The sequence below is a fragment of the Platalea leucorodia genome (genome assembly GCF_965183815.1).
Source record: "Platalea leucorodia genome assembly, chromosome: 23".
Lineage (NCBI taxonomy): Eukaryota > Metazoa > Chordata > Aves > Pelecaniformes > Threskiornithidae > Platalea > Platalea leucorodia.
This window is the reverse complement of record NC_138845.1, coordinates 3,417,828-3,435,247: the sequence shown is the minus strand read 5'-3', so window position 1 is coordinate 3,435,247 and position 17,420 is coordinate 3,417,828. Positions and strand designations below refer to the sequence as shown.

Below are 17,420 nucleotides of genomic sequence, written 5' to 3'. Positions count from 1 at the left end.
AAGAGGGGCTACCCAAAAGGCAGTAAAATCTCTTAAATACTCTGACATGGCCAAGGATCCCCCAGTACAGCCAGCACGTTTGTCACCAGATATGCAAATCCAGCTGTCTCAAATCCACCTGCATCTCCCCACAGCTCAGTTTGGAAAGCTCGACGTGGCTTTCAGAGGAAGGCAGCATCAGCGAACACCTCTCGGACATGCACAGAGCAGGGACGGAGCAGAGAGAAGGGTTTTGTAATACTGGTAGAACAGCTGGGCTGATGGCTTCTGGCTGCTGTGTTAAAAGCTTGTGTACTAATACTTTCCCCTCCTGCCAAGTTTCCTATAGGTAGAGCTCAAAAGTTGAGAATGCGAATCCTCTGGGGAAAGTGACCTAGAGTGGAAGGTGTTGGTGTGGGTATCTGAATGGGAGAGTCTCTCAAATCCTGGGTTGGTTTCTGCTTGTAACGGGTAACAGAGATGTCAACTGGGATGTTGTAAAGACAAACTTAAAAGAGACAGACAGCCTGGAGTGGGTTCTCATCCTTTGTCCCTCGGACGTTGGCTTGAGTTCAGGAGAAAGTGCTTTGGCCTCATTTGGCTACAGATGCCTTGTGTTTATGCCGTGGGGCTCCGTTTCTCCTAGGAGCATTCTTCGGTGGGCAGGGAACTGAGCTTTGGCCGGGCACCGCTGATGAAGGCATCTGCTTCAGGTGTCACGGAGTTGTCGCTGTGGCTTCTACAGGGCCGGACCTTTGTGCTGTCTCCATTTGGCTTCATCTTACCATTGGTGCTGCCTGTTCCTCTTGCAAACAGCTTGGAGTTCCTCAGGGTGCTGGCAGAAACTGCCGGGGGGGAGGGAATGAGAGGGGGGAGGTTAGAAACGTTTCATTTGCACTCTGCTTTACCAAGCTGTGTGAATAAAACCACTTACGGTGCTTTGGTCTGGAGTGGACGGTGCTGATGACTGTGGGTATCGGTTGCTCCATGCTGTGAATGCAAGGACAGAGTGTGAGGACATGTATTAACCTCTGCAGTGCCAGAGAGATATAGAGGACGGGAGTTTGGCCCGTGTGAGCTGGGCTACATGGGTAGAGCCAAGTGCATGGGTGGATCATGAAGGCTAACTCAACAGCATCATCTAGAGAAGTGCTGGAACCCTCCGATCTGGAGAGTCTAAGGAAAACTTCAGAGCAGGAACGAGGGCTGAACTGTATGGGGACTGCTGGGATTTGTTCGTTCTTTGATCAAACCTTGAATACTAGATGTAAAGCTTGAGGTGTCTGCTTTCTCCCTAGGTGTTTGGGTGCATCCCTTCCCCTCTTCAGGCACAAGGAAGCCCAGCTTACCTGCTCTCCTCCCCTTCCATCAGCTTCCTGTAAGTGAGGATCTCCACGTCCAGGGCCAGCTTGATGTTCATCAGCTCCTGATACTCTTTCACCAGATGAGCCATATCCTCCTTGCTCTTCTGTAGGGCTTCTTCTAGCTTGACCAGTTTGGCTTTGGCATCCTTGAGGGCCATCTCGCCATGCTCTCCTGCTTCTTTGATATGCTCCTCTAAGTACAGGCACTGGTGTTGCAAAGGGAAAAGGGTGGTGGAGGCGTTAGGTGTGTTGTAGTTTCAGACCTATACATCAGAGTTTTGTCACCCACCCTAGGACGCACCTGGCTCTTTTGGGACACGATGCAGGACCTCAGCTTCTGGATCTGTATGTTCAGGTCTGCGATCTCCCGTCGGCTGTCAAGGAGGTGACCCCCGTAGGTGCCCAACTGGGTGCTTCCTTCATTCAGCTGCAGGAGAGATGGAAGAGTGGGTTATCTGTGTGCCTCCTCTGCTGTAGCAAAGGAATCTGCAAGGATTCCCATTGCCCTTGAGGAGGAGCACCTAACTGGGGAGAAATAGTGGGTGTGTGGAAGGATTTAGGGCTCATTCTCTTATCCTCTTCTGGCTGTAGCTGTGCCAGGTATAGAGCGCACTGTCTCTTGGGGTTAATCACGTTCTTGCTCTGTTTGGAGGAGGCACCAGTGGAAGGTCATTTGCATCTTAGGTGGGACAAGCTGCCACTGGGAAATGTCCTTGCCTTTCTCCACTGACAGTGTGGAGAGCCTAGAGCAATGAAACTACTAATTTACACACCTGAGTGAGGAGGAGTTGATCTGGGTTAGCACCCTGTCCCTCCCTCCATTCCCAGGTGTAGTCTGTCCCTCCACATCTTGCTGATTCCCGTAGTTTCTAGGCTGATCTCTCTCCCTCTCCTTTCCCTGCCTCTCCCCAGTATCAATCAGATAAGAAGACAAATACCTTTCTCCTGGTAAGTGCTTCGGCCTCCTCCCAGCTCCGAAGAGCCAGGGCTTCATACTGGGCCCTCACTTCTTCCACAATTCTGCTCAGATCAAGTTTGCATGCGTTGTCAATTCCCAGTACAACAGAAACGTCCTTAATTTCTGTCAGCAGCCCCTCGAGTTCCTGAATAACAAAGAGAGAATAGGTCTGTGATACCAAGTAGTCAACAAAGCTACAAGCCAGGAGAGAGCTGAACCCTGGCAGACCTGCTGTGCTTAGCCAGGCAAAGCATCTTCCATGTGCAGTGTGGAGATGGTGAGATTTCCTAGGTTTTCAGTCTCTGAAGTTTGGAAGCTGGTATTATTTTCTCCATAAAATCCAGACTCGGGCTAGGGTGTTGGTTTGGGACCTTCGGATACAGTCTCTTAAGAGTCTGACAAAATAGTGCATTTGTGCTGCATCAAGAGCAGGTTAATTGAACTGATGATCATGCTTCAATATCTATCAGTATTCAGATGGTGAGCGTATATGTCTTGGGCAAGTAATAGAGCAGCGTGAATCATTCTGCAGGCTGCTGGTGCTAGACAGATGTCTTTGCTGAGCTCTGCTTCGGTATCTAGAGAGGCTGTGGCTGCCACTTGTGGTGTTATAGTCTGCTTTGTGTCTAGTTAGAGAAGGGAGAAACAGGACCCTTCTCTGAGCACATCCATCGCTGGCAGACCTGTTCCCCTCCCCAGAGCTGCCCTCATGTGCCGGGGAGTCGAGGCAGCATGGGGAAGCAGGAATGTGCACACACAAGCTGCCGTATCACCGACCGGGATATTTGCTCTTGCTAGCTGACTCGGTCACAGCTTTAGGAAAAGGAGCCAAACAATGATGAATGCAGACTCCCCTCAGTGAACCTAAAAAGGACCCTTAATCCATGCCTGTAAACTGCGCTCCTGGGTGGTTTGTATCCAGGCGAGACACGACTTGATGTTGAGCAGACGGCGTACACGTTCACTTGGCAGCTCCCCCCCAGTCTCAGACTGGTCCTGCAGGGCTGTCACTCTTATCAGTACCTCTGCAGTTGCTTCTGATTTACACCAGTGTTATAAGAGAGCAGCATACATCTCTCCCCATCTCTTACCTTTCATCTTGATGTTTTTGTTCTTTCCTTTCGTGCTGAGGGCTCTAATCTCTTTCGAGAAGCATTTGTGTGCCTGGTTTGCCTTGCCTTCCCCTGGCTGGGGAAACAAAGGGCACCCTGACATGGTGATTCATGAATAACAGGAAAATACCCCACTGCTCTTCCAAAGAGCAGGATTATCAGTGTATTTTTTCCCACTGGTGTTTAATCCTTGAGCCTCTTTGTTAATCTTTGAGCAGGTTAATAGCTATATGAGAAAATGGATGTTTATTGCAAATACTTGAGCATCCTCTGCCAGGGAAAAAAAAAAAAAAAAGAACCTGGTGGTTTATTAATGAGGATTGAGGCAGGGATTTTCTTCTGATTCATACCAACATGCTGTGAGCAAAGCTGTCAAGCAAAGTTTTCCTCATTTGCCCTTCCACTGGGTATGTGTGCCTATACATTGATGTCAGTCAAATCAACAGGTACAGGCGAGAAAATTACTGACCCAAAACCAAGCTATTGAGAGGAGAGGGCAGAGAGAGAGGTGGAGGGTAATTTCTGTGCATGGAGCATGGGTAAAAAAAAAAAAAAAAAAAAAAAAGCAGCCTGCTGCCAGGACAGCAGTGTGGAACCTGGAGGAGACCAGCTCAAGAAGATCCTCACAGCAGGATCTGATTTCCAGCTACCCCTGTGAATTGCCTTGCACCAGGAATAATCTTATAATTTTGGAGAAAGTAAGGCTTCGTGGTTAGTTGCAGGCAGGGCATGTGTTCTAATGCAGGTCTGATATTATGCAGGTCCTTCTGCCTCTCTGTGCCTCAGTTTCCCCACAAGGAATGTTAACATTCCTCTGTCAAGCATTTTAATTGCTTATATTGGTAGAATTTAGATAAATCATTAGTATTCCCAAAACACTGCTGAGCCTGCTTGGTAGCATTTTACAGTCTCTGAGTAAGTGGCTGTAATTGCTTCACCCTGTTTGAGTAGATACAGGCACGCTGCAGCCTTTGGGTTTGTCTGAAGGCTCTGTAGCCTTCCCCCTTGGTGAAATCATACCTGACGTCTCATACCTCATCATACTTCTCATTTAAGTGGAAATGGAGTATGTTGGATTGGGTTAAAGAGCATCCAGACCTCACCCAGGTTCACCACAGCTTGTCTTTTTTTGTTGTTGTGATCCCTTCCTCTGAATCTGAATCGAATAATATTCAGCTTGCTCCTGACGTGGGGCGTTTGGTCTCAAGGGGGTTAGGAGCTGAGCCCAAACTCAGCCAGCGCAGGAGTTGGGGGGGTTCCTGGCTGTTAGAGGGGAGACCCGCTGCAGCAGCCTCCCTGCGGGAGCTGTGGGGCAGAAGGAACATCCTGATCAAATTTAAAACGGAGCTATTTTAGTTAAAAAAAAAAAAAAGGGGGATTAGCTCCTGAGACCCTACCTTACGCCATCAAATAGTTGTCTGCAACACCATGCAGCTCCCCTGGACAAGCTCTCATTTTGCTGTCAGTCTGGAACAGTGCCCTCCCCGTAGTGGAACTGCCCACAAAAATGCTGGGTTTTTGCGTAGTAGCTTGCGTGCGTGCGTGCCAGGGTCGCTCTCCCCATTGCGTTTTTACCTGCTCGTAGATGGTTTTCTTCAAATCCATCAGCTCTTGGAGCCCATTGAGTTTTACCTCCAGCTCAGTTCTGTGCAAGGAGCTCACATCTAAATCCTACAGGAGATGGAAAGCGTATTAATGAGCAGTTTGTCTTTTAGTTTGGAGCAAGAAGTCGTTCCCACTGCCCCCTCTCCCCCAGCAAGTGTCCTGCTTGCTACGTATTGGCAGGTACTTGTGAAACTGCTCTCCTGCTCTACAAGTAGGGAGGCTCCTTCGTGCACCTTTTTCCTCTGCAAGTGTTGGGTTTTTTTTTTTTGGTGAGCACTTTGGTGGAAGTCTCAAATGAGGTAGGGTGGAGAAGGAAACAGGCAGGGCTGGTCCGTACCCATTCATCTTTTGTTCACCACCAAAAGCATGGGTTATTGAAAACTCTGATGCCATCCGCAGAAGTCACCAGAACTGCCCTTACTGGCTGATGAATGTGTCAGGGAAAACATGCAATTAGCCCTAATGATCGTTTGCGGAGAACGTTTCCTCTGTCTAATAACACCCTGCATTCCTGCACCTTGGATTTTTTTTTTAATGGAAATGCTGTGTGCAAAGCCTCCCATTTCAGCTGATATTCAAATACAGCTGTTCCTGGGGTGGGATGTTTAAACAGGGTGTGGCCGTGCAAGGAAACAAAAGCAAACACATTTATCAATTCCCAGCCTTTTCCAACCTATGGTGTCGTTCTGAGAGAAAGCATGCCAGGGAGGAGAGGCGTTGCCTCGGAGGGTCCTGGGGTGCAGCCCCCCCAGGCCAGGTCTGCCCGGGGCAGTGGCACTGTGGCCGGGGAGCCACGGGGCTTTTCTGTAACCACAAGTGGCCCAGACTCGCTTGTACTTTTCCTATTGAAACGGTGACTGCGTTCACCGCTCTGCTGTCCTCCTCAAGACCTTATTACCCCGCAAAACATCTGCGGTACAAGGACTCAGCCCAGAGCTAGCTGGACTTAGCTGAGCCTGGACCATCTTGCCTCTCCAGGCTCTTCTGTGACTCCCCAGAGCTGGTGCAGAGCCCGTCCAGGTGAAAAGCTTCTCTCACCACTGACCTTTTTGAGCTCCATGAAGGTGTATTCCATGCCACTACAGAGGCGAATTTCATCCTCGTATCTAAGGAGAGAAAAGCAGTAAGAAATTGCACGTGGTGAAAGCCTCTGGGATGCTTAAGGTTGTCTTGCTGGCCCCAAAAAGCACTGGTATCAAAGCTTTCCACTTTTCCTACGATGTCCCACCCCCTTGGTGTACTTTAGACAGCAAGCAGAGATATCTCTTAGGTGTGGGCATCTTGGACAAGAGAGAAGATAACAAGTGGCTACATGCCAGCTGCTCTGTAGTAACACCATGAGCACTTTAAGTCTGAAGAGCCCCAGAGTAGAGAGGAGGTAGCTTTCATTCTAATTTAATTTGAGGGCTAAGCAACCTCAGGTTACCTCACATTTGCCACAGAAAGAGAGAGTAGGCATGGAGAAGTGGGGTGTGGTGAGTTATTCTCTGTGAAACCCAGTCGCATGCCCAAAGACTCCTAATTTTTCACCCTAAGCCTTCCTCTTCTGTTTCTTTCAGGGATCCTCAGCATTTAATTTCCAGAGTCTAAGAGTCTTCTCAAGGGAGAAAACTGGCTTGTGAAAATTCTGAGAATATTGGACTGGTGTCATAACTTATCCTAAATGTAGAGCAATTCGTGAAGTAACACAGGAGCTGGCAAAGCAATTCGTGGAAAATAGTGCCCACAAAGCAGAAGGTAACAAAAACCGAATGGGATAGGGTGGAGTCCTAATGGCTAAATATCCAGCAGAGGAGCCAGCCCCGCCGGTGTTAAAATCAGGTTTGATAAGGCAGGACCAGGAGAGCAAAGACTTAGTCCAGGGGCAAATGCATTTCTTGATGGCCAGCAGCAGTAGCTTAGGGAATACACTAGCCCTTGCTGGCTCTTGGGACGAGCGTGTGGCTAGCCCTGCTGTTGCTAAAAGCAGGTGTCTGACCAGGAAGCCACGGTCTCTTTTGGGCCTGGCGTGTGACCGGCAGCGGTTGGTTCGTTTGCCGTGCAGGAGCGTTGTGTGATGGGCGTTGGGTATCTCCCACTGTGCTGCTGGACGCGCTCTGGGAGCGTTGGCTCTTCGGAGACCAGAGCAGGTTGTGCGCTCAGGGAGGTCGTGGCTTCCCTGCTCTTCCATGATACCTCAGGCTCCTCTTAGCCTAGTGTGCTCATAGCGTTTCCAGGCTGCGAATTAAACCTTTCGGTGCTACTTAGAGATGTCACCAAATTGCTACAGAGAAGGCCGAGATCTTTGGGAATGAGGTAAAATGGCTTCTCCTAACAGACTGATGATAAAATCAGGAATGACAGCCATATTCTGTTGCTTGGTGGTCTGGTGCCTCATCGCTCTGGTTACACTTGAGAGCCTTCCCTGCTGTTGTACAAACCTTTAAGAGAAAGAGGAGCTGTGCCTAGGAGCAGAAGGAGGAGAAGGTATTGGGAATGCAGCACGGGGAATCGCATCGCAGGGCAAGGGGGTAAGTCACGCTCAGGAGCTGACCTGAAATATCAAAAGCAGCTCCCTGGAGCTGTTGCTCCCTCCGTGGAGGGGGCACAGAGGGGATCTGACCAGCACAGGCTCTACAGTTAGGTGCTTCTAAGCTTCCTCTTAGGTACCCCCATGGTGTTAAACTCACCCTTCTCTTGCCTGCTTTTATAAGGCCAGGTAGCGTGGCTAACAAGCTTTACCTGTCTGGTTTCTCTGCTCTTTAACTGGAATGTTAGCCATGCTGGCAGGAACTGTGTACTGAGCTTAATTACAGCCTGCCACTCTTCCTTCATCCTCATTGCATCTCAGCCCAATCCCAGTCTGTCCCAGCCTGCCGAAGCAGCTTCGCGCATTGCCGGGCGCTGACATAAGCTTGCATGTTGAACAAACAACACTCCTGACTGAAAGAGAGCAGGCCCAGCCAGCCAAACGTGCTCACCGCACGGCTCCGGAGGGACCTGGCGGCCGGGAGATGACTCACATGGGGATGGAGCATTCCACAGACACATTACAGCATTTATTCTTTAGAGATAATCCTCAAGCAGTCATGCATTAAGGCATAAAACCGTCCCATCTCGATTCATGCATTTAAGACACACTTGAGATGGGAGTCTGGTCGCCTTGGGCTCCTTCCATAGGCAATGAAGCAAAATCAGAGGTGAACCGAATCTCAGGCAGGCTATGTTCCTCTCTGGATGTGCCTTCAAGACTACTTTAGGGTGAAGATATAGTGGTGGGATGGATCTGAGCCTGGTGGCATGAAATTAAGTCAGTCTTCCTCTTGCGGAGCAGGGAAACGGGGCAGGAAGTAGCTGCAGACCAACTGGAGGGGGTGAAGGTAGAGGGGTGTTGACTGTCCAGTCTTCGGGTGGCAAGATTTGACTAACACAATCCCTGGATCTCAGAAATGGATCCTCTGAGGGCTGTATGCCCCATATTTTCCTGCAGTATCTCCCCAGTGCCACACCAGAGTAGGTCAGCACAGGTCAAAATTCCCTGCCTTCTCATTCAGATGGGTCTTTGCACGTGCAAATCGCACGTGTGGGGAGCTGAAGCGAACGCTTGTGCCGATGTGCACCTCTGGGCAGTCATCCCTGTTCGGGTACGTTTCAGTATTTGATTTTTCAGCTTGATTTCCTAAAGAAGCAGGGTTTGAGATCCTGTGCCAGCCTCCAACCCGCTTCCCTGTCCCCTCTCCATCCTTCTCTGTGTTGGGAATTGCTGGTCAATGGCAACCTAATTTAAGAAGGAGGTGCAAGTGTTATAGCTAGTTAAATCTCCTGTACGAGTTTTGGAAAGCAGCCCCTGGATAGCAAAGACGGACAAATTGGGGCCTTACGGAGGGGCGCTGACAGGCAGGTTTCACACGTGGCAGCAGCCTGCTTGGGTGGTCACCGTGTGCACGGCGCGTTACGCCTGGAGTGCTGCAGCAGGGATGAAAGCATCACCAGTTAAATGTGCCAGTGAAGTTATTAGCTTTTCCTCCCCCCCAAAAATTCCTTTGGGAAGAGAAACCTCCACAGGAGTTGGACGCCTCCAAAATTTGCATGTTTTAGGCAGACCATTTGCTCCAGAAAAACAACAGGGCTGAGGCAGCCTCCTCGAAGGCAGCGTGCAGGACTCAACAGAGCCAGTGTGGGTTTGGATGGCGTTGGATCGCTGCCTGGAGAAGGCTCAGCAGAAGCAGCAGTTCTCTCCCCGTGAATCACTAACCGCTGGGAGCAGCACGGTGGATTGTCGCTGTCGCGGGGATCCACCTGCACTGGCTTTGGGTGTTAACAGCACCCAATGACAGGGTGGGTTTTGCCTATTTGCTGCTTGTGCCTTGCAGCTCAGAAATGGGAGAAAGCAGGAGGGGAGGGCTCCACAAATGAAGGGAGAGTGCTTTGAGGAGCAGTGTCATTTCTGAACGCTCTTTTCCTGTGGCTGTGTAGTCCCACAAAGCGGGAGCTCTTCTCAAGACCGATAGCTGGGCTAGTCATAAGCTGGTGCCCGTTGTGGGTTCTCTGCTGTCTAATACTGTGCATGCTGCATCCTTCTCCTCTGTGCGTGTTGGGTGTAGGATGGGTCCTGTTCCTCTAGTCAGTCTCTTTTTTTAATTTTGAGGGATGTAGCATCCCTATCATGTCTATCCTGTTCTCCAGCTAGGTAATAAGTGTCCAAGAAAATCAAAAGGTAGGGGGAAACACACAGCCTGTTTGTGTAAGCACCTTTATCCTTAAGAAATCAGGCTGGAAAAAAAAAAAAATATGAAGTGCCAGGCATAGGCAATTAATGAGGCAATTACTGAGTACAAACTGTGAGAGCAGATATGGGTGACTGATTTGACATTTCTCCACCACCCCAACCATTTTCCTATCTGGCTTTTCCTGGCTTTCAAGGAATAAGCCAAGAAGTATCTTTTATAACTGCAGGGCCACAGAGGAGATGTTCCCTCAGGGAAGTGCAAGGAAGACCAAGTGCTCCAGAGAGGGATGACAGGTCTGGATCTTTTTAGGGCAGGGACTAAATGGCACAGTCCCTGTCGTGGCTTTGAGCCAAACTCAGGGTTGCTACCTGTCAGCAAAGCATCAGTGAGCCCAAGTGTTGTAGCGAAACCAACATCCAAATAAAGAGCAGACAGACACCCACCACGAGGAATTTAGGGCTTTCTAGGCACCTGGGTATCAGTGCATCACTTCTTGAAGGATGCTGAGCATAAGGATTTCAGCATAAGGTCAAGAACCAAACTCCTAGTTCCTATTCCTGCTCCACCACCAGCTCGCTCCACGGGCTTGAGTAAGCCATTTAACTGCCGTGTCTCCGTTAATACGTCTGTAAAGCGGAGGTATCGGTCCTTCCCCTGATTTGCAGACACGTTGAGTAGCTGGTTTAATCAAAGTCTGCAAAGAGCTTTAAGATCCTTGGGCTAAACTTTCTGGAGAGGGCACTGTTGTTATTTATGCATCACTTTGTACATCAGGAGCAGGTATGGGCTATTACTACAGCGATGTCTGTCGGTGCCAGCGGAGGGGTAATCCCTTAGCATCACCGTTCTGTTTTGACAGTGCCCATACTTGGCTCTGCTACAAATCAGCATGGAAGACTCCAGAGATCTTGTGTAGGCAGATGGGTGTAACTGTAAGGGAAAGTATCTAATTGTGGATTCGGCTGTGGTATGCAAATGACACCGATAATAAGAAAAGCATTGTCTTCTTGAATGAGCCAGGGCACATCTCAAATGCTCTTATCTGAAGATCTCCAAGCTCTTGGCAAAAGCAGCGATAAGCACGTGGCAGCTGGTCCTCCCTTAAACTTTCAGCTGCCTCAATATTTTCTGTCAAGAGGTTTTCTGGGTAAAAGCCCGAGTTTTTGGTCACAGCAGAATTTTGTATTAAATGTTGTGGGGTGAAGGGGGAAAGGAAGGGATGTTTGTTAATAGTAAACAGCCTAGATCCATAAAATGGTTTGGGGAGAAGGTTCTGGCTTGTGATAATAGTGTGGAGAACAAATATTTCTCTGTTTTAGTGGCTGTCATTCCTGAGAATACTGTTCTCCAGAGCTGTTCTCTGGCCTGAGGCATTTCTCAGATGCCCTGCACTCTTTGGTATTTTGCTTTTTATGGGTTTCCTTTCATCTCTAGTTAATCATGAAGAGGCTAGGATGCTAACTTCTCAAATACGCAGTTCTGTGCACAGCAAACTAGGAATTTGTTCCTGGGAATAACAGGCTGTCTGTGTTAAATCAATCCCACGCTACTCTTTGTGCACACAGCTGAACTGATGCCTTGCAAACACATTCCCCCTGGTAACAGCCAGCTAGGCTAGACACCTACTTGCTCCGAAAATCATCCATGGTGCTCAGGACCTTTGTCAGCTCCGACTCGAGATTTTCCTGCTCGTAGTTGAGCGCCTTCATCTCTTGATTCATTTTGCTCATGTACTGATCGTAGATGGCCTTCACGTCCGACTCGGAGTGGGTATTGTCTTGATCCTTCAGGAAGTTCCACCTTGTCGTCAGGATCTTGTTCTGTTGCTCCAAGCACTGGACCTGCAGAAGAGGTTTCGGAGACGTTAGTAACACCAGCAGCCAAAAGCAAAGCTGACTGCTCCTGGCAGGGCAGGAGAGATTGACCTGGAGACCTTCAGAGCAGTGAGAAGCTGCTGGAATCGGCAGAGATTTCCACGTAAGAACGAGAAATGCCCTGAAAATTAGGCCTGGGGATGGAGGCCTATAGGAACTTTAGAAGTTTTACATGTTACCTACTAATTAATTTCTTGATAGAACATGTTCACGTCAAAATGAATGAGCATCTCGTATTAAGTCACTGAAAAATGAGAACCGTTCAACGCTAGTCCCCTTTGCCTGTGAACATACTGAAGCAAAGGCTGAAAATCCACCGCAGGTCATGCACAGATGTCCAGGGTGAATGGAAGTCACGTTTACTGCCTCGGATTGGCACAAACAAAGGTAACTCCTCTCAAATCTGTAGGATTACACCATGGTGAAGTCTGAGCAGTGAATCAGAGTCCTGGTTTGTATTGCAAAGCAACATAGACAAGGCCTATGGGAACTCGAGAGAATAAGCAAAATAATTACAGACTCCACGTGAGGTCTCTGTGTGCATGCGCCTGTCTGCTTGAGAGAGGATATGTTGCACTTTCCTCCGCCCACCGTTTGATGAATCTGGCACTCTTCTTTCCTAATATTCACAATCTTAACAGTAATGCTCAATGTTTAACAGTTTTCATCTTCAAAGCTCTTGGCTAGCTTTGGTTAATTATCTAATTGCTACCTCTCTCTCTCATTGCTCTGTGAACAAAACTGAACTCCTTCAGTCACGTTTTAGCTGGTTAATTTGTGAGTTGCCTCCAACAGTGTCCTCCACTCTACCATGGAGATGGTTCAGTGCCGATACTACGCCCTGTGCAGCGTGAGCAGTGGGGTGCAGATGCTATCAGGCCTTGACCTGCTTGGCCTTCAGCTTTGACTTTAGCTTTCTGTGGCCCGAAGCAGCATCAGTGCATTGAAGAGGCAGAGTTCCCAGCTGCTGACCGCTGCACATCTGTGAGATGTGAAGCACATGGTGAGAGACAGCGTCTTTCCCAAAATGCTTCTTGTCTGAACAGAGAGAGAGAAGCAGGAGCAGAGAGCAGCCAAGCAAAGCAAAAGCACTCTGATGCTCGCAGTAAGTTTTCGGCAGAAGGGATGTGAGTGTTGGGATCTTCCAGGTCTCGCTGTTAGAGACCTAATCCTCTCTTCCCAATATCTTAACTCATGGCTGTAGACATCCCGTCAGTAGTCCAGTCTGCTGACGGGCTGTTTGGCCCTGGCCCAAAACCAGAGTGGCCCACTGTGTGTGCGTGCATGCGTGAGGCTGAGAACCAGAGGAAGATTCTGCAGTGGAGCCAGAAAGGGGCATTGCAAGTAGCACAAGTGGCCTCTGGGGCTACCAGGAGCCAATTGGGCCATTTGTTCTCTCCGTCTGAGCATCTCAGGCCCTGTGATAGAGCATCCCTCCACGGGGCTGGGGTCAACCTGTGGGGCTGGCTGTAGGGAACAGCCTCTCATCTTAAGGCAGCTTCCCCGTTTGCTGCTGGGACGGTCAATGACCATGCGTTGGCTGTTGTTCTAAGTCCATCTTTGACCCTCAATCAAGCCTCAGTTCCTGAACTTGCTCCTAATCCTTAGCTGCGCTTTTTCTCCCTCCCCCAAACTCTTCAGTTTCTTTCCTGTTCCCAAACCATACCCACCCACTGGGCTGAACCGCTAACATCTTGGCTCCTTATACAGCATCCCTCTTAGCAGAAATTCTTCCTTGCAAAGTCTTTTAACATGGCCTCATTTCCTGGAAAATCATGCCTGAACACAGAAGTGACCAAAGCTTGGTCCTCGGGGCCTCTACCCCTCTGTGCTGCTCAGGCTAAAGGTAGGGCTTCAACGAGGGGCTCCATGACTTGGCTTTGCTCTGTCTTCCACCTGGACATATCTGGATGGAAAATAAGTACTAGCAGATCTGGAACAGCCTGCTGGAAAACCATCAGCAGCAAACTCCTGAAGTTAGTGTGGTCAGTTATCTGAGGAGTTAGCTGCTTGAGACCATCTGAATTCCTGATTAAAAAGACAAGTTCTCCTTGACAAGGAAGTGTCATTACTTTCCTCTGGAATGAGGGCCTGAGGCAGATGGCTGAAGTTTGCCACTTGATGTACCACTTGAAGCTGCAGCCTTCAAAGCTAAGTGCAGAAGCTGCTAGCACTGAAGTCAAAGCCACCCAACTAAGGTGAGATGTTTGTATCTTCTGTCCATCAGGCCCTGTAACGCACACTTATCAGCCGGCCACCAGATTGGGTTTATCAGGAAACGTGGAGGCTCTCTCAGTTCTTCCATCGCTGTTCGCACGGAACAGGCTAGTGCATGTGGTCTGGCTCACGTACATATTGTCACTGCGTGGTCCTGTCCCATCTCTCCTACCCCCATCCTTTCTGCTGAGGTCTGGTTTCTGAGCAGGGCTGACATCCCCACAAACCCCGACCTCTCGATCTGGATAGCCAAAGGACCAGTCCTGCAGCACGTGCAATACAACCCACCTGGGTGATGCCCAAACCAGGGGTTCTCCAAATTCCCATTGCCAAGATCTGTGCTTGGAAAAGCCCAGATGTGGAGGCTGCCATGCCCCTGCACCCAGGGTCGGCCCCTGGTACCGCTGCGCGCCTGCTTCCACACGTAGGTGGTGGTGGTTCACAACTATTCAGTTTAGATAGATGCTATGGGAGATGGTTCCCCCGCCCTTCTCCTTCTCAGTGTGAATTCAGGTCCTCTTAGAGGTAGAGTTAAAACAAAACAAAAAAAAAATCCCAAGCCATAGTAGCTTGGCATTGAGCGCCTGTATTGTAGACTGCAGTGAAGCAATCCTCCTAGGAGATTACCATCTGTTTACAGAGCACCAGGGCTTTGCAGAAACCTGCCTCAGCTAGATGAGTTGTTTTCCTTTGAGAAAACCTTCTGCCTTCTCATGGATCTTAAGAGATGAAAGCGACACTTTCTTGGCTAAGCACGCAACCCCTCGCAATAAAAACCACAGAGGAGGGAGGTGGCTGGGGGGTCTCCCTTGCCCACCACGCTGCTATGGAGGTGAATTTCCAACTCTCTTTAGCAACTGGAGAAGAATTTGAGCTGCTGCCTTAATCAGCGTCACCGCCCATGGCTGTTTGTCCACTCTGGGAGCCAAGGCCTGCTCTGTCCGGCACCGTGCCTCCATGGCCCTGCCTTTGCTGCTCAGGCAGGGTCCCCGAGGGCAGAGCTGCCTGTCCTCCCCAGGGACCCATGGGGTGACAGGCGCAGCAAAGGAGATGCTGCCTGGTGCCGCTGACCACAGATGCGGCCCGGCTTCACCTAGAGGTGATGCTAACCCTGGTTAAAACAGATAGCACTGAAGGAATAACTAATTGGGTAATTAGCCTAATATTCAGAGCCTGGCAATGGTTAGCTGAAGGCCTTCAGAAGTCTCCTGAGAGACTGGTTAGTGTCTGCTTCCCCACCACCATCCTCATCCCCATGCTGCACTGTGGTCCTCAGTAGCTCACCTTACCTTCTCAATTAGGGTCACGAACTGGTTGTTGAGCAACTTGATGTCCTCTTTCTCCTGCTGCCGCATGGCGTGGAAGTCAGGGTCGATATCGAGGTGCACAGGGGCCAGGAGTCTCCCGTCGATGGAGAAGGAGGGGTAAGAGGAGCATCGGTATTCGCCATCTCCGTGGAGGCTGAGAGAGCCATAGCCATTGCTGGCCACCCCGTTGGGACTGCAGCGGCCCAGGCGATCCGGGGACGTGCCGGCTGCTTTTCCTCGGCTCATCTTCCCTGACACCTCCCAAGAGGAGAGGGAGCCACTGGTGAAGGCTTTGCAAGGGTTAGTCATGCTCGGCTTGTGGCTCTGCAGCTCGAGGGGAGGGGAAGGGAGGGAAAGGAGGAGGAAAAAAAGGAGATGAAGTTTTCTCGCTGCTGCTGCCTCAAAGGGAAGGAGAATAGTGGCACGCTGAGGAGTTTGGTCGGCTTAATTCCTGTCTCCTCAGCTCGTGGGTTGGCTAATGAATTACAAGCACCTGTTCTCCTATGTTCATTAAACGGAGGAGGGTGTAACCGTTGATGTAATCCAGATCAACCTGTTGGCTTTTTTTTTTTTCTTCTTCCCTCCTCTCTCCGTACCCTCCTTTCTTCAGGAGCTTGTTTGTGTGGTGAGGGCATAGGCACTCGTAGCAAAAACAAATCACTCGCAGGTAATTCGCTGGGCCCCGAGCAGCTGCCTTCCTCATCCTTAAATGGTGAAGAAAGGAATCCAAGGTGCTGGGCTGCAGCAGGCTCGGGGAGGACGGCTCTGAGCACGGCTGCTGCACTGGCACTTGGCGCATGGAGCCTGGCTTCAGCCCGTGACTGGTTTCCAGCCAAAATCTGCGGGAAGGAATTGTGTTGGTTTTTTTTCTTCCTGGGGAGGTGTTTAAAATCATAAAGAAAGAGTCTGAATTGGCTAAGGGTAGGAGTTTGGAAACGCATCTCAAGCTCGTCATGATTAGAGGTGCTCGTGGTCTTCCTTTGACCACACAGGCACATCACAGAAGCTTCTGGTGCTCTGGGTGTTTTAGGGATGATCAGTCGGGTTTTGAGACCCCTGGGTGTGGGGACCAAGAGTCCTGAGGTCACCTGGTCTGGCAACAACGGAGACCTTCAAAACCTCTAGACACCAAGTTGGATCTCAGAAGTGTCCACGTCCATCTTTGACCGCTACACTCCCGCTCCTTGAAAGCCCTTTAAAAGCTGGCACTGGAGACACCAAAAACCACTGTCTTTTAATGAATTCTAGGCTGCTAAGGTGGCACGCCCTTAAATACCTGTTTGGACCTAGGTATAAATCAATGTTGGACATGGCTTTCTTGAAAGCATTTTCCTGCTTTAACTCAGTTTCTCATGTGAAAAATGAGGACAGCAGAGCACCTGTTTCTGCCTGTTTATTGCATTGCGGTGCTCTCGGGAAAGGGGACGGTCTTCTCCGGCCAAAATTGAGAATTTCCATTTTGTGGGAAAGCTGCTCTTTTACAGTCTGGTTCTGCCCCATGTTGGAAGACAAGCTGGGAATTTCCCTGCCAAGTGAAGTGAAAGAAAGCTTGGATCTGTCGTAGACCTGCTTCAACAAGAAACCTATCTGATGATGTAGTGGTTTCTCTCTTAAGAAGGACTTCAGAAGGAAGATGGCCCCTTCCAGTAGGGTTAACCTTTTCTTCAAGCGTAGTTTCAATATTTTGTCAAAACCAGTGTGCTTTCACATGGCATGCCCATCTTACCAAAACACCCTTTCCAGGGAAAATGGATGATCCGTGATTCCCTGATGATCCATTTGAACACCAGGTCCCTCACTCAGCGGATCCTTGTCAGGACTTTTCAGTTTAATCCTGATGGTTTATTTTAAGGATTGGAACAAATTTTATGGCTGGGAGATGACAAAGCTCATGGCTCTTGCAAGGTGAGGTGAGATTATCTGTCTCATCGTGGGCTGCTCGTTTGTGGCTTTGTGGTTGCAGGCACATCAGTGTTCCTGATTAGCATCAGGTCATGGGGTCACCTGGAAGGTTTTTTGCTTCATCTGGTACTGAGGGCAGTTGTGATGGCTCCCTAGAAATGATCCCTCTGAGGGAAGGAGATAGAGGTAAAATTAAGCTAGTTCAATTTAATAGCAGCTGGGAGCAGTGTTCTGCACCGAGCGAGCTGGGATATCGCACGATTATGTTTTGCAAGATCCCAGGAGGCACTGCTGCAGAGAAAGCGCTGCCGGTCATTGCATCGGCAACCACATCTGCCTGAGCATCAATCCCCAATCCTTTCTCCTCTAAGTATCAATTCTTTCTCACCCCTC

General features: G+C 49.6%; 2 protein-coding genes across 14 annotated transcripts in view; one reads left to right on the top strand and one right to left on the bottom strand.

Annotated features, from left to right (window-relative positions):
- Positions 1–17,420, top strand: part of LOC309600249 (keratin, type II cytoskeletal cochleal) — a 61,040-nt gene that overhangs the window by 21,778 nt on the left and 21,842 nt on the right. For 2 of the 13 annotated variants that reach the window (XM_082332394.1, XM_082332389.1), the window contains one exon: positions 1,278–1,357. The exons of 6 other annotated variants lie outside the window; for them this stretch is intronic. The gene's annotated coding sequence lies outside the window, so the exon portion shown is untranslated. Of the gene's footprint in view, positions 1–735; positions 812–1,277; positions 1,358–6,085; positions 6,142–6,605; positions 6,756–11,624; positions 11,705–11,802; positions 11,989–15,360; positions 15,426–17,420 lie in introns of those variants that run through there. 5 more of the 13 variants (XM_082332401.1, XM_082332390.1, XM_082332393.1 and 2 more) reach the window with 5 other exon arrangements.
- On the bottom strand, positions 622–15,434 carry LOC309600254 (keratin, type II cytoskeletal 80-like; the record flags this gene model as incomplete). The annotated part of the gene is made up of 9 exons (XM_082332407.1): positions 622–824; positions 914–969; positions 1,329–1,549; positions 1,645–1,770; positions 2,282–2,446; positions 4,989–5,084; positions 6,064–6,124; positions 11,354–11,568; positions 15,108–15,434. The coding sequence occupies 9 exons, from the start codon at positions 15,432–15,434 to the stop codon at positions 622–624; spliced, it is 1,470 nt and encodes a 489-aa protein (XP_082188533.1).